This window comes from Microcebus murinus, chromosome 29, assembly GCF_040939455.1.
Source record: "Microcebus murinus isolate Inina chromosome 29, M.murinus_Inina_mat1.0, whole genome shotgun sequence".
NCBI lineage: Eukaryota > Metazoa > Chordata > Mammalia > Primates > Cheirogaleidae > Microcebus > Microcebus murinus.
Genome location: NC_134132.1, coordinates 7,488,626 through 7,515,552, shown reverse-complemented (window position 1 = coordinate 7,515,552; position 26,927 = coordinate 7,488,626). Strand labels below are relative to the sequence as shown.

At 33.5% G+C, this 26,927-nt stretch overlaps 1 protein-coding gene across 2 annotated transcripts in view; it reads left to right on the top strand.

Moving 5' to 3' along the window:
• GRID2 (glutamate ionotropic receptor delta type subunit 2) overlaps positions 1-26,927 on the top strand; it is a 1,185,302-nt gene that overhangs the window by 923,008 nt on the left and 235,367 nt on the right. For both annotated transcript variants that reach the window (XM_012774075.3, XM_012774073.2), the window contains exon 12: positions 22,420-22,558. In XM_012774075.3, the coding sequence (XP_012629529.2) occupies positions 22,420-22,558 (139 nt within the window). The remainder of the gene's footprint in view (positions 1-22,419; positions 22,559-26,927) is intronic.

The window sequence follows — 26,927 nt, the reverse complement described above, 5'->3', positions numbered from 1 at the left end:
TAAGTGAATAAATGAATGAGAAATACTTAACTAAGTCAAAAATGAAGTTAACTCCAATATTGTGTTTATTAGATTACCCAAAATAAAAACATCACCAAAATTGTCCGCCAGTGACCTGAAACCCACTAAACCAAAGAGGATGTCATTTGTTACGTCCTTACTGAGTGTATTGTGTAAGAAGCTAACAGGAGAAATTTATAAAGAAAGTCTCCTATTGATTGAGCTGGATTTTGAAGGATGTTGACATATTTATGGATTGGCTTTCTATATTATTCCTCCAAGTAACCAAATTTCAGTAAGTTTTGGAGCACACCCAAGAAAAAAAGTTAAATAAAATTATTGACATGGTTAGTATGCTTTTCTAGTTCTACAAACATGTAACAGATATGAAAAGTTATAAATATGTTAAACGCTTTTCTATTCCAGCTGCTCCCTTAAATGAATTGCACAGTGTGCAGGTTGATCATGCATTTATACAAATTCATAATGATAGATAATGCTGAATTGTGTATGATTAACTACTTCATCTTTGAAAAGCTGATATTCTTCCACTTGTTAACAATGAAAAGGTGAATTCATTAAAATAAACTGACAGCATCTTTATTCTGTGATTAAAAATAAATTAAGAAAAGTCTCGTAAACCCTACGAACAAGAGAATCAATCAATGACAGTGTCCATGTATAGGAAATGGAGTGGGAATTAGTGATAATTTCCAATAAAAATATAGTCTTTTAAGAGGAAGTACAGCTGTTATTTCAGAACTATTGAGCCGCTAAACCAGATTGAAAAGGGATAAGGAGGCATTTCGTATGTTATCAGATTTCCGAAAAAGATTTCAGGGATAGCTAAAAACAGAAAAATGTTAAATATATGTGAGTTGTTTACTAATCTTGATTTTTTAAAAAAAAATCTGTAACTTCAAAGCATTCTGGAAAAATAGCTCAGGGAATCCAACTGTGCAAAAGCAGTATGGTCCATTATAGAGATAAACTCAGTACATCTGTTTGACTGGAACATTAGAGCTTGTGAATTAGGTTGTTAAATGCACGAATGAGAGACCAATTTTATACAAGTTTTGTTGTTATTTTATATCTTCTATATCTTCATGCCTACATGCATCTCCTTGCAATTAACATACTTAAAAAACTGGAGTTTGATTTTTGAAGATCTCATGTTTAGTTTATTGGCAATGACTCAATATCATCTGGGCCGTGGAGGGACTCTGTTCACAAATGTGATTGTGTGCAATTTGTTTGCTGTTTAGATGCAAAAGGAAATTTCAGAGATGTTTTTTGTCTTATTCTAGGAAATATAAATTTTATAGTCTTGTAAAATATTTGAAGCGACCACATATGTTTATTTAGCAGGAAGCATTTATTAAGCACCAACAACGTCCCAAGAACAGGAGGAACAAAAGGAAAACATGGAGTAACTATGTTAATTGGCTTAATAAATATTTCTTGGGTTCACCATGCGCCTCGCCTATCCTAGATTTTCTGAGTATGGTAATAAATAAGAAAGACACAATCCTCGCAGAAGTGCTTGATAACATGCCAACGGGTCTGAGCCAAATTGTGACCAAAATAAATAACCCACTTCTGAAGAGAGGAGCAGACAGAATTATTGAAAAAAGTAAAGAAGGAAAATTCCTTTGGTATGTTTCTTAAAGAGCAAATAGCTCCACAGATGCTAGTGATGAATAGAAAGCAAGCCCTTAGGAGTATTAGAAATACTGAAAAGAACTTGATGCTGCTGCACTACCATTAACATAAGAGGCAACCCACTGATTTTGAGATCCCAGGACAATTTTTGGAAGAAAAGGAAGAGTTCTTCCTATTGCCAGATGGATTACACTGTTATAAAGAGAATCACAACTTTCTGGTTTCCACAGAAAGAAGAGTCAGACATTCTTCTCTATTGAATTAGGCAACAGAAGAAATTGTTGCTGAGATAGCATTTCTTTAAAGCTTTGAATAAGAGAAGAACTAAAAAAGACATTCATTTTAATAGTGTAGGTATAAAAAATATGAAATTTACCAATGTCCTATTCACAAAATCCCAAAGGATTCAAGCCTTGCAATGCAGTAGCTAGAGCCTTTGCTTTATAATGTTATCTAATATTTCATATTCAATTTGAATTAAAAAAATGATATTGGCTAGTTCTGCTGTTTACTGACCCTAATGAACACAGGAAAAATGAGAGTAATTCCCAATGACAGGTTAACTGGGCTATAAAAACAAGTTCTTTTATACATTTTGTTGTTATGGGTATTAACACAAAAGGGCTCTCTGTAATTTTTATTTAGATTCATACAACATCTCTGTTCTTCTTAATTATGATCGGCAGTCCTTAACAAAGGGAGCTCCAAGCACTCTGAGTAGTTTCACATCCACTTGAATTTTTCCCCTTGCCAATTTAAAATTGACAAGATGCTCGTTTTCTTTCTTTTTATCACCAGAATTCTCTACCATGAAAGAAAAAAAAATTTAAATTTTCATGCTGAAAGAGACTGTTCAAATTCTTCCACTAATCGGGAGTGAGTAATTTGTATGACTAGAAACAATGCTATGATGGTACAATGTGAATACATTGATTTACATTCCCAATGAACTGTAATAAACTCCTAAGCAATTATTCTATGAACTATATGCATGCAATATGCCCTTGAGAATTATTTAAGTTAATATTAACTCTTCATGAGTTAATTCATTGAGCCAGAAAATTCTTTCTCATGTTCAGCTGGGCTTTTGAAGAGTTAAAAGTAATCAAAGACCATGAGGCACAAATCAGATTTCTGCTTATAAAACAAGAACTAGTATCAAACTTGCATAAACATTTTCTTGACTCCTTCAAGTTCACTATGACTACATTCCATCATTAAAAGTGCTATTTTAGTATTTAACAAAACAAAGGAGTGGTTTCCTTAGAGACATTAAAAAATTAAAGGATGATTTTGAGAAAATATATTTTTAAAAATCTAAATTTAAACAATAGGGAAAGCAGATGTAATAGGTCCTTTAAAATAGTATTGTCTTTCATCTGACTAGTATTAACACTTTGTTTTTTACAGTACCATATCACAATTCTCCTCATCTCAAGTAATAAGAATAAGAACAGATATCGCCAAGATAAATTTATTCTAAAGGTGACTTAGAATTGATCTAAGTTAAAGTATTGGGCCCAAGGGACTGCAGGTGGTGGCTAGAACATTACCTAACTTGTTTAGAATGTAAATTTTAAAATTCAATTTCTGTTTGACATGCCCAAACCCGAATCCATTTTTCCCTTTCATCTATGAATGTGTAATTAGAGGTTGAATAATGATGGCTATATTTCTAAAAGTGTGGGAAACTGACCATAGCCTTCAAAAACGCATCAACATGTTTTGAAAATTAGGACTCTCAGCATTTAACCTTGATATAAAATCCATCCTTGTAAGCCAACTATAGTGCACATAATCTGTATTTAGGATTCCCATCTCCAGCTTACAAAACTGATGAGTGATAAAAGTCCTTATGACATTTTGTTAAATACCCTTGAACGTAGTACAACCTTTTCTTGAATTTTTCACAATTATAAGGCAGAAAAATTTCAATGTGTAATATAAAGTATAAATTCGCATCATGTATCTCATTATATATATCCCTTATGTATCTCATTATGAATACATATATCCCTTATTTGTAAACTACATTTACTTTAATGCCATTTTTTCTTTTTTGTTAAATTTTGACACAAATTTAACAAAAGACCAATGCATGACCTACCAATGCACTGTGGACACATAAATTGTTCTTTGATTTGTGACTATAGCCAAAATTTATGGAGTCACTTTATATTTACAACTCTGTCTCTGAGACCCTAAATTAACAATGCATTTGGGACTGCTGTGCAGTTTGTTTTATCTGCTTCAGTTGTTTTCTAGCAGTTAACGTTTATATCCATTGTTTAAGCTCTACTTTAGCATATCCTGAACGTATTTCTTCTACCTTTACTATTTTAAGTTCACAGTTCTCTAGGAAACACCTGCTTGGGTATTAAATAAGAATTATTTAGCTAATCACAAAGCTAAATAAGACAGCATGGTCTTCGTGGAACTTAACATATATTAATATAAGTGACACAAACTAGTAAACATGACTAATTATCATGCAGAGGAAAGCACAAGACACCATGGGCCTAGGATTTGTACATACACTGCTATTTGGCACACTGCTATTGAGTCAAATACAAAGTTGTGGTCTATCAAAGAGAAGAGCACAGAATATGAGCCAATATTTTCCCTGGTAACAAAGGAAAATATGAATTAGTCAATGAACCCATTTGATCTTTGCTTCCTGGTCAATTAAAGAATGTCAGATTATTTTAAAATTTTCTTTTAGCTATAAAATTGTATGATTCTATAATACAAATATCTAATTAAACCAGTCATTTCATATATTTGTGTTGCCTTGAGACAACTCAGTTTTTTTTGCTTTTTTTGTTTTTTTTTTTTTTGAGACAGAGTCTCGCTTTGTTGCCCAGGCTAGAGTGAGTGCCGTGGCATCAGCCTAGCTCACAGCAACCTCAAACTCCTGGGCTCAAGCAATTCTCCTGCCTCAGCCTCCCAAGTAGCTGGGACTACAGGCATGTGCCACCATGCCCGGCTAATTTTTTCTATATATATTAGTTGGCCAGTTAATTTCTTTCTATTTATAGTAGAGACGAGGTCTTGCTCTTGCTCAGGCTGGTTTCGAACTCTTGACCCCGAGCAATCCGCCCGCCTCAGCCTCCCAGAGTGCTAGGATTACAGGCGTGAGCCACTGCGCCCGGCCGACAACTCAGTTTTTTTATTTTTTTATTTTATTTTATTTTATTTTTTTGAAACAGAGTCTCACTTTGTTGCCCAGGCTAGAGTGAGTGCTGTGGCATCAGCCTGGCTCACAGCAACCTCAATCTCCTGGGCTCAGCGATCCTACTGCCTCAGCCTCCCGAGTAGCTGGGACTACAGGCATGCGCCACCATGCCCGGCTAATTTTTTGTATATATATTTTTAGTTGGTCAATTAACTTCTTTCTATTTTTGGTAGAGACGGGGTCTCGCTCTTGCTCAGGCTGGTTTCGAACTCCTGACCTTGAGTGATCCGCCCACCTCGGCCTCCCAAAGTGCTAGGATTACAGGCGTGAGCCACCGCGCCCGGCCGACAACTCAGTTTTAAATTCTGTTTTTACCACTTACTAACTATGTGACATTGGACAAGTTTCTTAATTTCTAGGTGCTTCATTTCCCCAGATAATAATTACCTATTTCATCAGGTATTTGAAAAAAATTAAAAGAGTTCATGGATATAAAAAATTAGAATTTCATTCATGACACAAAATAAGTATTCGACATTATAATTATTTCCTCACTGTTTTTGCAGACCAAGGCAAGAGATGGAATCAGCCACATTGTTTAATACTCTATATATTCATCATTACCTCACAGAAAATGAGCATGATTTTAAAGAAACATGTTGTAGTCAAGCACAAGAAAACATATTAGGAAAACTGAGTTAGCTAATGAAAATGTTTATAGTAAAAACCATATGCTAACAAACTCATAATAACTTTATGTCATTCAACTAGACATGAAAAACTACAAAAACATTTTCTCCTATGTAAGCACGTAATTACCACAGGTATTGTAATAGGCTATATAGCACCAACAAATTAATGAATCCAAATTGAGTGGAATTATAAGTTTTGATTCAAGATGCTTCCAATTTATATGTTAAGTCCTTGGGGATCAAAAAGAGTTAGTCTTTTGGGAGATAATATCATATAAACTGTGTATGTATGTGTTTTATTTTTAGAATTGTATCTTGAGATTTGTGATTAAAATAGCACAAAATTAAGCATAAACATCATATAAAGGCTAATTTTTCTGAAATAAGCAATGTTCACAGACTGCAACTAATGGCAGTGTAGAACCATATGGGCCTTTTACAAGAAAATAATGATGATGATATTTCACTTTTTATTTTAGTATACTCACAGTATCAATATTAAAAACAAAAACATTTTTATCATTTTTAAATATTTTAACTATTTAGTTGTTTAATATACTAATAAAACTAAAAGAAATCTTGTCAATTATATGCAGATATATACATTAAATACTATGCTAAAATTTTATTTCATTGAAAGAGTTCCTTTAAAATTAGGAGAATTGCTAAATTGTTTGTTAACTTAAATATAACATTATGAATACCTATGAAATACAATTTAATGCATAAGGGAGTTATAAACAATGAGGTTAAGTGTCTGTTCCCATTATTTATATTACTGCACAATTGAGTATAACACACTGGATATTAAAACAATTTTTTAGTAACCAGTGAAATTTGTGACTCTAATCAGAAAATATCAAAGTACAAAATAAGAAGCCAAGAGCATGCTATGCCAGTATTTAAAAGGTTGATTCTGGATTAAAACCTCTTTGATATTATTTAATTTATATTAACAACTCCAAAATAAATTGAATTATACTATTAAAATTATTGGAAAGGAATAAAAACCTTTAGATGTTTTTCCAAAAATTTGCTGAGAACAATAACCAAATTCCTAAATCAGTAGTCATTTGTTGTCTGAAAGGTTTTGGGGTTTTTTTTTTTTTTTGGAGAAATCTGTATTTAAATAAGGCATTCCTAATTTTGTTGATTTTTAAATTTTGAAAAAATATTTCTCCACATAGTTATCTGCAAAGACATGAATAATTGTTGATGGCATTCCATTCTAACTTAAAGTCTTTTTGATATCTTTATGGTCTCTCCTTTCTTTCTAAATATAAAAGTAGTTTCGCTATATCAGCAGGAACTGCCTATAAGCACCACATTTCTGTGCTATTGTTGTACTATTCAAAGGGTTAAGGCCACTTAGTCTTTAGTCCTCTGCCTTACATCACCACCCAAGGAGTGCTATAATCCTCTAGAAACATGTTGCCTGGAGTGTGGCACTGCTTAATAAATCACTCCATCTTATTTATCTTTCTCTTGACATATATCTAGCAGCAGGAACCATTATCCTGTGACAATGTTAAGTTCTATTGACATTTTCTCTTAATTAACTACATCAGTTTTTACATTGGGAATAAATTTCCTTTATTTAATTTTATCTTGAACAAAGACGATGTTAAATTTGTCATATATTAATTGTCATAACAGATTTTGTGATCATTCAAATGTCTTTGTTATCTTTCCAGAAGACAAGTTTATTCTGCTGAGAAAACAACAATTTGTATTTATAGAATCATGTTGCATCACTTTTTCTAAATTCATTAGATATCCTAAGGAATATGTAGGAGCCCCATTATGTATATATATCTGAATTCCTCTGTGATACATATTCCTTCAGTCAACTGAGCAAATTTTATGTACAGTTTTATAAATTGAGAAAAGCATTTCTTTTCAGATTAAGCATATTTCATTTTTCTTAGAACCAAGTGTTTTGGCTCCAAATTAAAGATTAAATTCAACACTTTCGGGGTGTCTGCAATGTGCAGACACAATTCAAGATCCTAGGGCTACATTCATGAGAAAAACAAAGAGTCATGCCCTCATGGAGCTCATATTCTAGTAGAGAGAGACAGATCACAAATAATAGGCATGATTGATTAATTAATTAAATAGCACATATATCAGAAATCAAATGCTGTAGAAAAAAATAATAAGAGTAAGGGGAACTAGAAGTATATATGAAATTGTTGCAATTTTCAATTTGTTGAAGTAAAGCTTCTTTGAGAATTTGATGTTGAACAATGTTCTGAAAGACAGGAGGGAATATGCTACATAGATACCCATAGGAAGGATGGGCAGTTGTAGGGAACCAAAAATGCATAAAGCCTGCTCAAAGAGGCCAGATGTATAACTCACTGGGATCTGACAGCCAAGAGGTCCGTGGGTTCAGGTGAGATTGATATTTGTAGACTTTGGCTTTTAGTCTGAGAGAAATGGAGTGTTTTAAGCAAAGAACAAATATATGCAACTGTTATCGAGGGCACTGACAAACTTTTCTATAGCTGTTCTATTTTCAAAACTTCCAACATATTGGGGGATTTAATGTGTGTTTCAAAAAGTGTAGATTTGTATCCAAATGAGTCATGATTATATTTTATAGGTATATGAATGTATGTCTACTTACAGGAGTGCGTGTGTGTGTGTGTGTGTGTGTGTGTGTGTGTGTGTGTGTGTGTGTGTGTGTGTAGAGAGAGTGGTTGCTAAGTATATCCATCCGTTGTCCTTAAACTCCAAGATCCAGCCATACTGTTTTCTGCCCTGTAGATCAGGTAAGCATACATATCCATTTCAGACAACATGTTATCAGTGAATTAAGAGTTACATATTATCCCCAGCTTTATTTGTGGTGACAGCTCTGAAGAAGACCATTCTCTTCCAAGAAATCTTCCCCAGTGCTCTTGGTAGAGAAGGTACAGAGAAAGCAAAAGTACCAGCAATCTCAGTTTCTTTTTTTCCTTCTCAATCAGCCTCCTGATTTCTCTCTGGGAAGAATAACTGCTATTTTACAAAAAATAACTTAGCCATTCACTTGAAATATTTATATAGTATTTTTTGCCTATATCAAATCAATTTACTAATAATGTGTTTCTTTCAGACTAGGGTTAAACAAGGTCCCCATTCATAAGTCACCAGAAATAAGCTTCTCTTTAGAGAATTCTTCCTGTAAAGAAATTAAAGCTTGGCCTTACTTTTATTTAATCAAAATTTATATATACTCCCCTTTATCCAAAAAGCTCTAAAATCTGCCAACATTCATAATAGTAGTGGATTATTTTGCTTTTCTCACAGAAAAATTCAATAACTTTCTACCCCCAATTTTCCTTGTCAAGGCCAGTTCTTTCCATTTAAAAATTTCTTGATTTTTTTAAAAATTTGCAGTCATTTGGTCACAAAAGGCCATCTGGAGTATAAGATTAAATAGACACTAACTTGAGCCACAGTAGGAATCTGTAAACTCAGCATTATCCCCCAGAAAACCTTCCTTAGAAAATGATGTGCAGTGCATCCATTGGGGCCGTATTTAATCTCTAAGCCACAGGAAAGTCAAGTTCAAATCTTCTGATGACACGCGAAGTAGTGCAACTGGTCCCCTGTAGTTGTTGCAAATAGTGGTATAGATTAGTGATACTTCTAAAAAACTAAATATTTTAAGATGAGTCTTTAATATTCACTCCTCCAACTACAGGAAAAGGTTTAGGTTAAAAAGCGAAAATTAAAATGTTCACCCTGATGTTCATTGATTTTTAATTTTTTTCTTCTGAGCTAGTATTGACCCAAGTGACACTCTACAAATACTGACATAAATTGGGTTAAGCAAGCTGGAAATTATATTTGATGATCTGAATAATTTATAAAAAAGGATAAGCATAAAATCCCACATTAGTAGCACAAACGCATTTTTTATTATAATGTAAGATATTGAAGCTGGCCGCGTACGATGTCCGGGATGTACACTTTTAAGTTGGAAAGAGTAACTTCTGTGCTACTAAATTATATACAATACACATCTAACTGATGAACCAAAAGAGAGTAATTTGGCTAAGGGAAAATCATTCCCGGCACTAAAAGGCAATTTAACATGCATTTATACCCAGGAAAGCTTAGAAAATGAACAGTAATTGCAGAGGTCAAACTTGTAAGCTGGCTATGCTTACTTGTTTCACTGCAAGACTTGACTGCAATGCAATTTAATCCTCAAATCATTGAACAGAGGTGGCTTATCAGCTAAGAAAATTGTAAATAATTACATCAGTTTATATCCAAGGTATAGATAATTTTCATATACCAAACAAATGTAATCATGAGGCGTTGTGAGCTTATAAATTAGCATTACACACACACACACACACCTTTTCATTTCTCCTTTAGGGGACTTTCTCCTCCTGGTTTATCATTGTGGTTTAATATACTTTGTAACACTAATTGACAAAGTTGAAAACAAATATTGTGTATTGAGCAGGTGGCAGAAAGTAAGCAAAAGTGTGATTTTCAAAAACAAAAATCTATTAATATAAGCTATATTTATTTTTTCAGTGTTAAGTAGCAGATAAATATTCCTATTAAATAAAACCATTTTCATTTATAGCAAGTTTTTAATATTTTCTTTTGTGATATTGTAAAATGCAGCTCAATTTTTAATGATATTAAAACAAACAAACACAATGTTTATTAGATGTGCATTTCTGAGTCTAATTTATTTTACAAGTCTGTTAGCAATATAATTTAAAATATTTGAACTCAGGGAATTCAAAGGAAATAAAGAAATAAGAAAAGCCTAGTGGAATAAAGATATTATTCCTCTTAAAATATACATTGAATTTTTATATGGAAACATCTGGCATTAGATGTTTGTTTAATAAAATTAAACAAACTTTACTGATAAAACTTTAAATGTTATTAAAACTCTTTTCCTCCTTTCTTTTGCTTCTGTGCAGATGGTATTTTGATAATTCTCTCTGAAAGGGACTGAGGCTGTGCTGCTTCTTATGATAGGCTCTAAGAGGAAAAAAAGTCATATCCTCCTTAAACTGTCTCTTTATAAGATAAGCATTTCCAAAAGTGGTGCATTCTATAACTCACCTTCTAGTTTGCTTTACCTGTTTTTACTACATTGTTGACTAAATTACAAAAAAAAGAAAAAAACAACATCATGATAGGAATCTTACAGCAAGTCTGAGAGATTTGAAGATGCAGATGAAGCTCATAGAGACCCTAAAAGGCTGAGCTAGCACTTTTGATCTTCCATTTAGTGTGTAATTGCTCATCATGATGTGTTAGCTAGAAAACTGGAGTGCAGTGGGACAATCATAGCTCACTACAGCCCCAAACTCTTGGGCCCAAGCGATCCTCCTGCCTCAGCCTCCCAAGTAGCTGGGGCTACAGGCATGCACCACCACACCCAGCTAATTTTTAAAAAATTATTTTTTGTAGAGATGAGGTCTTGCTATGTTGCTCAGGCTGGTCTTGAACTCCTGGCCTCAAGTGACCATCCTGTATGGGCCTGCCAAAGTGCTAGGATGACAGGAATGAGCCACTTTGCCTGGCCCAGAGGATAACTTTTAACCACAATGGAAGGGTTGTATTAGATTAGAATTTGTACTTATACATTTAAAAATATGACATACTACTGAATATACAGCTTCTTTATTTAAAGCAACAACAACAGTATTTCATTCAAATAGCTAAATGATCAGCATGGTAGACATTCACAAGTTATATACCCTGAGTTTAAAAAGTAAACTAAGCAGATAAAAATGAGGAAAAAATATTCCAGAAATTCCAAGGCTTAGCTTGGTAACAAAGATTGGAGATGAGACCAGAAAAATGGTAGAGCCCAGATTGCACAAAGCTTCATGTAAGAGACAAATTCTAGTAGTTCAATCATGGTTATTTTCTTAAGAAATTATCCTAGATACACAGCTACTGAGTTAAATGACAGGTATCCCTCTAAGACTTGATACTTTCAGCCAAACATTGTATCACACTTCATATGTACACATTTTAATAATTAAAAGTATATAAATTCCAATAGAATTTTAAAGGATTTCTTTAGAAAAACAATAGTAACTTAATATAAAATGCAGCTTTACATTATTACATTTATATTACATTTGTATTTACATTTGTATTTCACTAGATAATTTAGAAGACATTTAAACATACTCAAACAGAACAAATTGCTTGGATATAAAGCAAGAGAACTCTACAACCCTTAAAAATATCTAAATCATTTGGGCAAAAAAGCTTGAAATTTGTTGTTGATATTAATAATTCAAACTTTAAGAACAGAGACAAAAAGCAGACTGAAGTTTAGCTCAACCATTTAAATGTGTATTTCTGGAGTTTACAAGGGTATAAAATGATACCATGTGACGCTATAGGCTATTCTAATAATCTAAAATACAACAGCAAAGCTTTTATAGACCTAACAATAAAAGAGGGTGGTGTTGTTCAAAATGATAATGGCCGGGGGGAATCCAATAGTTAGGTGAAGAGAAGAGAGAACAAAATTAAAAAGAAGCTGATAAAAATTTCCCTACAGTAGCTCATCCAATTGTTACAAATTAACTTTTTAAATTTCATTTGTAAAGAAAACAAAACATAAAACATCAAATAATCTTCAAGTTATTACTTCCAGAGCCACTAAAGATTATTAGGCAAATTATTATTATTAAAAGGTTTAGTAAAGAATTATATTAAATTGCAAAGAAGACTATGTTTCGGTGCAATAATTAGTTTGGATTTCATTGTTTGTCAACACGTGTCAAATATTTTCCAAATTGTCTGTCTGAAAAGTTTATTCAGAATTAGAATGTACCATGATGACCACAGTATAAGTAAGATGGAAAAAGGAAAGTTGCTGAAAATTGCATAAGAACTTAGTCTTATGACTTCAATAAATATTAATGATACCTCCTCAGATAGTATCTTTATGTCAAAACTACCCAACATGTCTATTTTTTGAATAGCAGACTGAATTTTCAAATATTAGGTTTTTTCTATAATGCCATGTGTTCACAGAAGAAATTTCTAAGTCTGTGAAACTAGGAAGAAGCAAAAAATAACATATTTTTTATTTTCGATAAACTTATCCAGAGGAGCAGGGTGAACAAATGTCTCTAGGGAAAAGAAAAACAAAAAAGCAATTCACCATTTTGTTTGTATGTACAATTTATACATTAAAAGTTTTAGTCACTGGCATATAATCTGTTATGTCTAAGATTGCATAAAAGTTATTTGCCAAAGTAATTCAAAAAGAAAATATAATAGCTATTTATAATTGCAATAATGGGGACTTAGAATTTTCTAATTGTTAAATTCAGATTTATACATCACCAACTAGGGGCTCTGTAAGCAGTGCTGCTAAGAAGGGTCCAATATATCTGAACAAGTAGAGGAGAAAAAAAAAAAGATGTATGCATCACCATTAAAATAGAGAAACAACAAATGTACTTGCTGAGGTATTCCATAGGTATATAGAATTGCAGCACATCTAGAACAATCCTGAGGAAAACACTCTTCACCTATTGTTTCTCTATTACTTATTTGATAGGTTTCTCTGTTCTTTATTATTTAGGTTATGTTTTAAGTTCATTGATTTCTAGTATCATCTAAGTATCTTGGTCTTAGTAAATTATATCCAAATCAAGATAATCGCAACTTCTTCTGATTGTTATAGATAAACTCTTACGCTATTTATTTTATTGCTTGACACTGTCCTAATTTTGGTTTAGCAGCCTGTGATCTAAACCTATGCATTCTAGTCATTGAGGAGAAGAGAGGAAGAAAATGAAATGGCAATAATAAATCAGAATCCTTGGTGGGAGAAATGATGCATTTACTTGGAGAAAGAGATCCCACGATGCTTCCTAAATTCTCTGGCATGTGTCAATCCCTGCCTGGTTTTCTCCCTTGCCTGTGATAGCCTCATATATCAAATTGAAATACAATTTGTGATCATGAATTATATTTCCTTACTCCTCTATAATCTTGGCCTTGGCTTAGGAAACCCAATCATGCTTCCTAATCATAGCATAAGGCTATTGTGAAGATTAGATAAGTAACCGCTTACAAAACACATAACACAATGCCTAATGCCTTAGTAAATACTTAACAAATAGAAGCTTGTATATTTTATTTCCTGACCTTTGCTTTATAATCTCTTACTCACTGATTTTGGCCTGAGTTTAATAAGTGTTGTGTTTTGTTTTGTAACATCACCCTGTTCCCCTTCCTCCGACTGCACTGCCTGCTTGTTATATCTGTGGATATGATTTACCACATCAGCCTTTGCAATATTACCTTGTTTCCTGATTTTTCTATTGCTTATCAATTCGACTCTCAAGTCCCTGAGTCAGTGACTCCACAGGCTCTAAATCGAAAGCGCATTTAGAACTTCCTGGAAGAATCTAGAAACCACACCCAAATAGCACATTTGAAAAGAAAAAGATATTCTTCATGCCAAATAATTTTAGCTCCATGTGGAATTCTAGAATGTGTTCAGTTTTACATATTTAGCATTCATAAATACACACATACAGACAGAGACCCATGAGTTGTGTTTAATACACATGTGCTTACCCAATCAGCAATGTTGTGGAAATCACTATTCATGATATGAATTATTTTATGTCAATTACAAAACTTTCTGTATGACTTACTTAAATTTAGCTAAATATATAAACCCATATACTGAATAAAATGTCCATTTTTATTCCAATAAATTTCCAGTAGCACCAGTGCCCTGAAATCTCATTCTTTTACCCATTTTCAAATCTCTCATTCAGATAACATGTTGAAAAAAATCAGAGCAAAATTCATTTTTCCCTTTGGCTTTTTAAAATGTCCTCCTTAGAGCTTAGACATAAGAGCTCTGGAAAACAGAAAATTATAAAAGAAGAGATAATTCAAAATTGAGAAGGCTGATACTGTTTTTGAAAGACTAGATGTATAAGGTTAAATGATTCCCTTCTTCTCTATCAAATTATAAATCTAATGTATGCTCAATAAATGAGTTCTAATTTAAAACTAATCTTCAATGGCGATTAACAGGTTGCTAGGTTTAAATGGCATTTTGGAACTTCAGAAATATATTTTAGACTTACTTCTGGCCCTTTTATCATTAAAACTGATTGAAAATGTATTGGCATTCTCTGACCTTGTGGAACTAATGATGCACTTACGTGTAAAACCTAGTTTAGGAACCAGTATCAGAAATTCCAAATTAAAAATGTCACTTTGAGATCCATTTCACTTTGATTCCTGTTGACAACTGCTGCTTACCCTTTGAACTTTCATGCTTCTGGGATTGGCAAAATGGGTGCAATTTTCCTCAGAACCACTGATTGATTGAATCCCTGAAAAATGGGGTTGCTAATGGCACTGGAATTTATATAGTGGTTTTATATAGTGGCTTAGGCCTCACTATAATTATTTTAAAACATTAAAAGCTAATACATCACTACAGAGTGGCAGCTTCTGACTCAACTGCAGTCTTGCTTCATGCTGTTTGACAAACGACTAGTCATCCAGACAATATTTCCTCTTTCAGTGCCTTTCCTAGCCCTCATTGCCAGGTCTTGTGGTGAAATCAGTAGGTAAAAAGAAAAATAGCATAAAAAGAAAAGATAATAATTTTTTGAGACCTTCTGGAAAGTTAGCATTTGGGTATATTGAAAGAATCATTCTATATCCTTTGTTTAAAGCATGCACTGAGGATTATTTGTTTATTTTCTTTTTTGATGAGCAAACAGGCAGCTGGTACATATTGATATCTTAAAAATAAAAACAGAACACTGAAAGTATCCATCAAAAAATTTAATAAACAAAGAATAAATTAAAAAAAAATGAAGGGTCAGGTGTGCTAGAGTTGAGAGAAACACAGGGGTGACATATAAATTAACTTTAAAAATTGCAGGGTATTCCTGAATCATACTCCCTGGAAAGTTTCTGAAGATTTTAAGGGCTTCAGATGAATATCTCTTCCCCTTCTTTAGTAGAATTACTAAAATCTTACATTTTTCTAATTTTATGATATCAAATAGGGAAATTATGTTTACTATGTACTTAAATCTTTTACCCAAATCTTGGACTTACTCTTTTATAACAGAAGACATTTTCCAGCATATCTGAAGCCAAACCAGGAAAGAAAGAATAAGACCATTTGGTTTCTCCCCTTTTTATTTTTTAATAAGACCTGTAAAATAGCAAAATGGAATAGATACAAAAGAATGAATACAAAGGCTGAAGATATTTTTAGGGGCATCTCTTAAATAAATATGTGTGATTTGGGCAAAATTCTAACTAGTGGAAACCATACACATGAAGGAAATTATTCTAGGAGCCAATAAGGGTTTGGAATATATTCCTCCATAGTTTTTGAAATTTGGTTGTCAGATCAATGTTCTTAAGATGTAGTCTTGTTTTTATCATCAACATTTACAAGGGTAGTTTTGATAGATGTTGGAAAATGGAACAGAAAAAGCAATAAGCAAATACATTTTTTGTTGCATATAAAAATGGCAGGAAATTTAAAGAAGATATGTGGCATGCTGACTGTATTAGTCTCACAGATTGGGTACTTTATAAGAATAGAAATTTATTTGGCTCACAGTTTGGAGGCTGGGAAGTCCAATACCAAGGTGTTGGTAACTGGCAAGAGCCTTTGTGCTTCATGGTAGAAGTTGAAAGGGCAAAAGAACACCAGAGAACCAGAGAGCAAGGGAGAACTCAACTCACTCTTACAACAACCTACTCTCATGATAACAAACCCACTCCCATGATAATGACATAATCCATTCATGAGGGCAGGGCCCTCATGGGCTAATCACCTGTTAAAGATTCCACCTTTTAATACCAGCACAATGGCAATTAAATTTCAACATGAGTTTTGTAAGGGACATTCAAACCATAGCTCTGATCCATTGTGCTTTGTGTTAAAGCTGCATTTATTAAACAGTAACGTGGTAAAATGAAGACATATGGATTAGTGGAAATCTTGATAAATAGCCACATGCACTATAAAGCCTTCTAATCGAACCACTCAATTTCGGACATTTAGAAACCTTTTTATAAAACAAATCTCTTATCTTCAGAATCATTTCATAATCTCTAAAAGAGTACACTTGCCAATTCAAGATGCATCAACTAGTCCCATAGAAAAGGACTTTGCTAATTAATGATCTGGAAGATGTATTTGTCTGATCCAATAAAGTTCATGTATAACAAGCTACAATTCAATAGATTTAGTGCAATTCATGAATTCTATTAATATAATCAGTTTGTCCAGTAGAACTAAATACAACGCAATTAGTGCAGGAGGGGGAAAAAAAACCTTTATTAAATGAGACTTAGAGAAAGAAATTTACAGCAAGAGTTTCTAAATATCATCACTGTTACTATCCTTGGAGACAGAAAAGTTAATCAGTTCATGGTGGGAAATGTATTGTTCATCTATATGTTTTTAATGTTGCACTTAAGGGAGTTTATATTTCAATGTGGCACTTACCTCAAGATTTCTCACTATTATTTGAGGTACAACTGTGTGAAGCTGTAATGGAGCCCACTGTATAAACTGGAAACCTGAAAGCCTGAAACCTATGATTGACATCCAATGGGCTATTTTGTACTGCCTAACTCATTACAAACAGTGGGAATTTTATATGGGCTGGAGTAATGAAAACATTGTGAAAGTAAGAAGCTGCCAGGTGTTAGTTTTTTGTGTGTAGTTAAATTCAATTTAGTTCTAATATGAGTTACAGTAATTGGCACTTAAAAGTTAAACTAAAATCAGCAAATAAGGTTTACGTGGTGTAACCAGTAGCCATTTAATTTGATTATAATTAATTTTTAATTTAGCAGCTTTCAAATCTGTTACCAGAAATATTCCATGGTATTAGGTTCAGTAAAATAATCTTAACTATTTGTATTAAACTTGAAGTCTCAAGAATTATAAAGATTATCTCCGGTAGGAAGTCTTGATGTTGAAATAATATTCTTTTTTAATTTGCTCAGAAGAACATTCTTATTTCAGGTAATTATGCATAGATGACATTTGTATGTATAAAAAAAACTTTTATCATTATTAAGAAAAAAATATTAAATTATGTAATTTAATTAACTATATAATACTAAATTATGTAGTTTAACATTACTTATGTTTATGTTCAATATAAACATTCAATATTTTAATTGTTAAAATATGTTAAAAAGTGAAGTATTTTATTATACAACCAATGTGGAACTCTTCCAAACAGAAAAGTATAAATAATACTAAAGTGTTGGAAAGAAGGAACTGCAATTTATCAGAAGCTTTGCATGTATTATAAGTACTTTGAAAATGTGATTATTAAGTTAGAAAAGTCTTTTATATATAAGAAATTATCATTTCAATTACATGTTGTAATGCTTTCTAGCCTACTTTTGCTTACCTGCAAATAGATCTATCAGTCAGTCCAGAGCAATATTTTGTCATTCAAAATCAACTGAAATAACAACTGTATTAATCAGGGTTCTCCCGAGGGTCAGAACCAATAGGATAATCACAGGCAGACTTTGAAGATAATGCAGATTTAGTTCCAGACTACTAAAATGAAGCAAATACCCCAATAAAGTGAGTCACACAAATTTCTTGATTTCCCAGCAAGTATAAAAGATATTTACACTGTACTGTAGTCTCTTAAGTGTGAAATATTATTATGTCTTAAAAAACAATGTACATAATTAATTTATTGCTTAAAAAATGCTGACTCTGAGGAATAAGTGAGCACACGCTACTGGAAAAATGGTACTGATAGACTTGCTCAATGCAGGGTTGCCACAACCTTCAATTTGTAAAAAGTGCAGTCTCTGCAAAGTGCAATACAACAAAGTGGAATATAATGAGGTGTGCCTGTATATATAGATTTACATAGAGATGATATCAATATAGATAGATATCTGAGAAGAGACTTATTAGGGGAATTGGCTGACGTGATTATGGAGGCTGAGAAGTTCCTAGACAGGCCATCTGCAAGCTGAGTAGACAAGGCACTGGTATAAGTCTAGGAGTCCCAAGGCCAGAGAGCCTGGGATCTTGATGTCCAAGGGCAGGATGAGAAGAATATGTCCTAGCTCCAGGAAAGAGAGAGAGGAAATCGTTTTCTCTCCTTTTTTTATTTTATCTGGGCCCCTAGCTGATTGAATGGTGCCCACTCCCATTGAGGGCAGATCTTCCCCACTCAGTCCAGTGACTCACAACCAGTCTCCTCTGAAAACACCATCACACACAGCCATAAGTAGTGCTTTACCAGTTCTCTAGGTATTCATTAGTCCAGTTAAGCTGGCACCTAAAATTAACCATCATACTAGTAGAGAAGAAACATTACCTATGACTATTTTTCAATAAATAATGTTATAAAACATGTTTGAAAATTTTTATCACCTGTACAAGATATAAAACAACCAATTTCTTTCACCAAATAACTTCTCTTCATTGATTCTATCAAAAGAAAATACTTAGAAATATTTAAAAGGTTATATGTTCAAAGATGTTTATAGCAATGTAATATATGATAGCATAAATTTCCAAATTTAAAAAAATAGATTACTTAAGTTATAGTACATCTTGCTGAGAAATATTATTTAGCCATTGAGTGTGCCATCCTACTACTACTAAAAATCATTTTTTTTTTTTTTTTTTGAGACAGAGTCTCGCTTTGTTGCCCAGGCTAGAGTGAGTGCCGTGGCGTCAGCCTAGCTCACAGCAACCTCAAACTCCTGGGCTCGAGTGATCCTTCTGCCTCAGCCTCCCGGGTAGCTGGGACTACAGGCATGCGCCACCATGCCCGGCTAATTTTTTTTTATATATATATCAGTTGGCCAATTAATTTCTTTCTATTTATAGTAGAGACGGGGTCTCGCTCTTGCTCAGGCTGGTTTTGAACTCCTGACCTTGAGCAATCCGCCCGCCTCGGCCTCCCAAGAGCTAGGATTACAGGCGTGAGCCACAGCGCCCGGCCCTAAAAATCATTTTTAAAAGTGTCAAAAAGAACATACCAAAAAATGATAACTTGACTACTTCTTCAATATGGAGGTTTTGGATCCATAAACTGAATGAATGCTGGGAACTAAATAAGAGGTTCAAAATTCCCACTCAGCAATTGAGGCTAAGTTTCTGCTCTCAGATCTAGAATGGTCTCGCCCATACCTATCAAGAAGCACCTTAACAGTTTGTAAATTATAACCTATAGTTAATAGGTTATAAATTATATAAGTTATGTAAATAGAAGCACCTATTTTACTTTTAGGGACCCTGTGATCAATAAGCTATTGTTGTAGATCTAGGAAGGTCAATTTTACCACTCTCATTATCTAATTATCACTCATAAGTAGCCATAGCTCGTTATGGTAATTTTACCTTATCTCCGATAAACATCTACAATTAGCCTCTACCAACTAGGGATGCTACATTCACTTTGCTATCAAGAAATATAATTTATTGCCAAATTCCCCACTGTCATCTCAGAAATCAGAGGACAAGCACCCAGAACTCTTCCGAGATGTTTGTGTTCTATCCTCTCCCATGCATTTCTTTTTTATTTTTTTTTTACTTTTCTTTTTTTTATTTCGGCATATTGTGGGGGTACAGATTTTAAGGTTTCAATAAATGCCCATTTCCCCCCCTCCCCCCAAAAGTCTGAGTCTCCATCATGACCATCCCCAGATGGTGCACATCTCACTCATTATGTATGTATATACCCGCCCCCTCCCCCCTCCCACCTGCCCAATACCCTATTACTGTAGTACCTATGTGTCCACTTAGGTGCTACTCAGTTAATACCAGTTTGTTGGAGAATATATCTGGTGCTTGTTTCTCCATTCTTGGGATACTTCACTTAGTAGTATGGGTTCCAGCTCTAACCAGGAAAATATAAGATGTGCTATATCACCATTGTTTCTTAGAGCTGAATAGTACTCCATGGTATACATATACCACATTTTATTATCTTAATGTCTTTGTGGAGGGTGTGTCCATCATCAGACATTGAAGGGAAGGGAAATGAGCAGGTGGGTCAGAACAGATCCATTCCAACATTCCCACCTCCCTGAGTCTCTATGGTATGCCAGAGAAGTTGTGTACATGTTACCTTCAAAACCCATTCATTTTTGATCCACTTTTCAACTAGCCACTGTAACAAACTACTACCACCACTCCCACATATCAAATCAACACATTAAATCCCAAATCTTAGATCATTACTACATTTGCTCTTATCTATACTTACCTTTCATTCTTTTTGGTATAAAACTTCTATAAGTGGGCTGTATACTTCTCTGACTCAATGATATTGGCCCTAACCTGTAGCCTGGAAGCAATGAAGAGTACTGTGGTGAGTCCAGAGGAGAACTGTGAAATTTCCTAGGTCCAGTTATTGAAAAGTGTTCGTGTAGAGAAAAGCTGATTCCTACAGAGGGGTGTGAGGTTGCTTCCAATAGCAAGGAGGTTCAGAGAAATTTGGAAGTTCAAATTTCTCATCAATGCCATTTCCTTAGCATGAGAGACCTTATGTGGCAGATTTGCCACTTATGGTCAAGTCTTAACTTTTGTCCCCAGCCCTATCTACTCTGAAACTACAGGATTAAGAGATTGCTTAAAAGCTGCCATCAAAACTCACATTTTACCTTTATTTCTGAGCTGGGCATTCATTGCCTTCAATATTTCCTTTATGTTTTGTATTCATTCAGAGGCTTCAGAGCACCTCTGTGGAGCACATCTTCAAAATCGCTATAACTGCTACAGCCAGTTAGTCTCCCAAGGCCTTGCATTCCACCTGCGCTTCACCCCATGCCAACACTGGTGTTTGTTTAAGCAATCATGATGTAACCAGAGGCTGTGGATTTCCATTGCCCTGATTCCCATCAATATGTACTACACAGATATGGAGACCATCCAATCCCAGAATCCCACTTTCGTGGTTCTCTTTCCATAGGCGCTACCATATAGAAATAGATGCTACATTCTATTTCAGATTCTGGAAGTTGAGAGAAGTTTACTGAAAGGACTATTTACAGGATGTGAGTAGAATTTTGAGAAAGTAACAAGGGCTGATGCAATACACATTGGTTACAGAAAAGAGCTGTTATCACTACCAGCCCTAAGGGGACAGGAAGAGAATGGTTCCTGGAACCTGAAAGGACAGCTGGGTGAGAGGGCTGCCCAAAATGACTGTGCCCTTCAGTGTGGGATGCGGTCATTGTATTTTAAAGTCATTTGAAGTAATTGTTTCCTCTCTATAACTATGTCACTAACTTCATATACTCTCAGGTTCATTTCTGTCATTTTATTTTCAATTTGCTTTTTAAATCTAATATTCTTTTTAACTACAGAAGACATTTACATGTTACAAATTTAAAACTAAGTAACAAAGTACAGCCACAGAAATCTTAAAAATTTTTGTTTTATTTTTGTCTCAGAGTATTATGGGGGTAAAAATGTTTTGGTTACATAAATCCTTCCAATAGTATTTATTTAACTGGAAATCTTGAAAAGTAGTTACATTAAATATAAGCATAGCAGTATTAACGTCACCTAACTAATGAGCAATGAAGCCATTGGAAAGTGCACATCTGTCGTTGTAATAAGAGGATTGAACAGGAAAGGAGAAGAGCTATGATTTAAACATGTTATACTAAATATTTGCCATGCTTCTTTCTGACTAGGTCTCACATAGTCTCATAGAAGAGAATTAAATATAAAGTGATGAAAATATATAGAGATCTATGCAGATGTTAAGTAGAAAGATTTCTCACTTCTTGAAAGTTAATTTTGTATTGAACATGTATGACCTCAGATTCCCAAAAAATACTTGTTGATGTTCTTTTAATCTCTGCTTATTTCCACAGGTGGGGAGGTCCCATACACGACTCTGGCTACTCGAATGATGATGGGGGCGTGGTGGCTGTTTGCTTTGATTGTCATCTCCTCTTACACAGCAAACCTTGCTGCTTTCCTCACTATTACCCGCATTGAAAGCTCCATCCAGTAAGTAGACAAAGATTCCAGTAGCCACAAGGCATGAGAAATGACAAGAGTGGCCAAAGCTCTCTGAGAATTAAGTATACATATCTTGTAATAAATTTACAACTTCCCTTTAAATAAGGCTTAGTTTTGTTGATACGCAAAGTATCACCAGATAGTCCAACTTCTGAAAATTTAGTATTGGTAGAGAACTTTTTACAAAATAAAAGTTTTTCTATCATTTGAGTGTTGCTTTCCACATTTTCCTGGAAGGATAACATATCTTTAGAATTTTAACCTCTATGAAGAGTGACTGTGTCTGAGTAACATTGTGAAAAGGAGTCATACGAAAAAAATAGTCTTTGCCTTGACCCTGCCCCATTATGCACTGTCAGAATAAGTAGTTGAATAGGCAAGATGTTTGAGGGATAAGTGGATGAGGAAGAGGAAAGAGAATACCAATGAACAGATAAATCCTGGTGTGTTTCTTTGTTACGTTATGTGTCATGGTTGCTTCTCGTTAGCGGCTGCAATTGCAGTGGTGGGAAATGCTGGCTAACTGTGGTGCATTTACTTAAATCCTAAAAATTACGTAAGTCAGTGCCTCCATTCATAAATGCTATTTTCATTAATCCTTAGAGCCTAAAGGCCCTTTATCCACCATACAGTTTTGCTTTTGCAGATTCATGCTATAAAATCGGCACCACAATACAATTTCTGCCTTATTGGAACATAATGTTCTATATATTGTTTTAGGGAAAATTTTCCTGAAAACGTTTTATTCATCCAAGAACAAGGCAGTTTGAATTTTCCTAAAGTTGAACATTAATTTCTCAAAAAGCTGGCAATTCAAAATTAGAATAAGTACATGTGCCGGGGAATTCCTTAGGGATGTAACTTGTTCTTAAAAGAAAACATGAGACTACTTCTTGCCTTTTAAAAAATAGGTTATTAAGTCCATTAGTAGCCACTAAACATTATATCATAATATTAAAAAATCAAATGAAGAATTAATTATCTATAAAGAAGTAGGGTATTATTTTTCAATTTGCCTGGAATATAAATTGAAACCCCAAAATTCAACTAGTAATGCTAACAGGCAGTCAATTATTTTATCCATTTATAAAAATAATGTTTTTAATTCCTCATATCAAGTCATGCTCCTCAAGTTGTTTTCCAATTATTCCTTTGGCACAGAGGAATTCTCCCAACTTATTATCCCAAGAATTCATATTCTCCCAACGTATTTCCCTTGCAGCCAGTTCTATGTGTGGCATACATTATAAATGCTACAGAATGAAACTTGTACTATTTGGGGGAAGTTTAAACTGATCACCCATCAGCATTATACTTTAAGCAATAACAAAAATGATGGCAATTATCTAGTAAAAAGATCAAGGAAATTAGTAAAATTATGAAAATAATAATAAACACTTATTGATCACTTACAAGTTATCAGATTTTGTAATAAATGCATCAGCTGGTTTAATACTTACAACCATCTTCTAAAATACATGCTATCAATGACTCATTTCATAAATAATGAAACTGAGGTTGAGAAGATAAGTAACTTGCCCAAAGACTACAGCTAATAAGTGGTTGACCAAAGACCAGATCTTAAATCTGTCTGATTCCTGAAACTATTAATATATTCTAACTGCACCACACTATTCCCATCACACACACTTCTGAATGGCCCTTTGTTTTTAGATAACATTAGTAAGAATGTCTGATAGCCTCATCCATTGCTAAGTATGGGGATGTAACAGATGACATATTCCAAATCCTCAAATGGTCTGAGGAAATAGAGTATCAAAAGTTAGGTGGCTTTTGTGTTGGGCTGATTCTGTAGGCATACATCGCAACATCAACTAATTATATCTGTAATTGATATCTGGATTCAAGGTAAGACTTTTTGAAAGACCCAATCAATAGAAATTGTATTAGGAAAAATAGTTTAATTGTCAATAAACTAATACTCAAATAAATATAAATTTGAAATATATTCAAATAAATTGAATATATTCAATGTGTACAACTTGATTATTTGATATACATATACAGTATGTAATAATTATCATAATCAAATTAATTAACACGTTCATCACTACCCAGGCTGTGCATTAGATTCCTAAAACTTGTTCATCTTATAAATGAAAGTTTGTATCCTTTAACCAACATCTCCCTGTTTTTACCATCTCCAGTTCCTGGGAACCACTGTTCTATTCTCTAAGAGTTCAACTTTTTAGACTCTAGATATAAATGATATCATACAGTTTTTGTCTTTCTGTGTCTGGCTTATTTCACCTAGCCTAATGTCCAACTTAATCCATGTTTTTGCCAATGGTAAAGTAGTTTTTAAAAATTAAAATGGAGTATTTTATCTCATTAATATACTTCTTATCAATTATGTTTAACTTGTCACATTTTGGTATACTTGAATGTAAAAGTCTCTGTAGTTCACATCTGACTTTGAAGCATTTTCAAATAATTAAATGATGAAAATTTTAAATAAAATAACTGATCTTATATAGTAAACAACAACAATAATCATAATAGTAAATAAAAATTATGGCTAACATCAACTGAGAATTTATTATGAACCAGAAGTTCAGCATATTACATCTATTATCTCATTTATTCCTCAAAGTAACCTTAATAATACAGATAATAATATTATTACCATTTTGTAGTTAAACAGAATTTTGGAAGTTAAGTGCTTAAGATCCCACAGTCTATAAATAATGCCACAACTGTGAGTCTAACCAACATCAATCTGATACCAATCCATGGCTTTACCCATTTAAGTCTTTTCCTTGTCTAGTAGTGGTTCCTACAATTATTTTTCTTGATCTGATATTTCTCTGAGGTTGCAAACATTATGGTGTGTGTGTATATCTGAGCTATATAATTATTACTAACTTTGACAGAGTCAGTTTTTATCTAAACTTTCATGCAATAGCAGTGGGAGCAAAAGCCTCTCTTAAATTTTTATACCCATAACATTTCTCTAAAAGTGAAACCTAATGGAAAAAGATTGTAATTTCACATGATGTTTCCCTCAAGTGCAGTTCTATAACCCAAAGTAACCGAGCATTCATTTTTTAAAAAATTATTCCTTTCCAATGCCAACTGGCATTATTAAAAGTCATCAGTGGGTATAATAAATCTCCACTTCCTTCTAATATTATAACTGGACTTAATTTTAGAAAGAGAGAATCAGAGCCAAATAAGTTAAAAGAAGCCAGATTCTCTCCCCACATTTAAAGATATCTTCTAAATTCATGCCTCAGCTCTGTTGGTAAACATAATTGCCTGCAGTGTTTCTTGGAAACATTCAAAGTTCCATTCATAACTAATGCCAAGGTTTCTTGGAAAATTCTAACTCTAATTTTTCTTGGAAAAGACAAAAACTTTTTTTCCCCATACCATTCAATGTCTTGCTCCTTAATCATTTATATTCGTGAGATTTGCTCATCACTAAATGAAGCTGCAGTGCACGTCAGTGCACCTTTCTCCCTGTCCAATTTTGTCATGGCATTGGCAAATATATACGAACCACATCTTTATTCCAGAAATTCAAAGTTGCTCTGCAGGCTAGATGGGTAGAGGTGGTTAGAAGAATGTCAGTGAGAGAGGGAGAGAGAAAGAGGAAAATCATTTTCTTTGGACAGTTAGTTGATAGAAACTCTTCTAGTTTCATAGGAAACATTCAATAGATTTATTCTTGGGAAGTTGAATATTTGTTACAAAATTTTACTCCTTTTTCAGAATCAAATATCTATGCTCATTTAACCTTTGATTTGACACTGAAAGTGGCAACAGTGAAATGGAGCATGTGAAGTTTTGAAGGTACTTTCAGAGTAAGCACTTGGTAATAACATCATCAACATTAACTCTGTTTGCCTTTATTGTAATATAATTTTCAAAATGCTAGTTATTTCACATAAAGATAAAAATAGCTATGGGGAAATAATAGTTGTACAGTTATAGTCATTAATAACTTTAGGACCAAAGTGATCTTTGGTGATGAAACTTGAGGTTTTTCATTACCTGAATCTGTAAATAAACTTAGGTCTACTCAAAGGGATCTCAACTTCCCACCATATTTTTGTGTTAAATGGACTCATTCTCCATAATTCTTGAGGTTGGAATAAATAAAATATTGAGTCAGTGCTGATACTGAATGAAACTAACATTTCTTTCCAAGTAGATACAAAAAGAGATTCATTATTCCATCACTAGAAGAGACCACCTTTCCCATAGCATACCAATAACAGAATCTTTGCACCCACATTTGTCTACATTTGGAAAAGAAAAAAATTATTGAGCAATTGTTTTCCTAAGTGCCACATGGTGAGTATGAACTAGCCAGGCTTAGAATTTTAAGTCT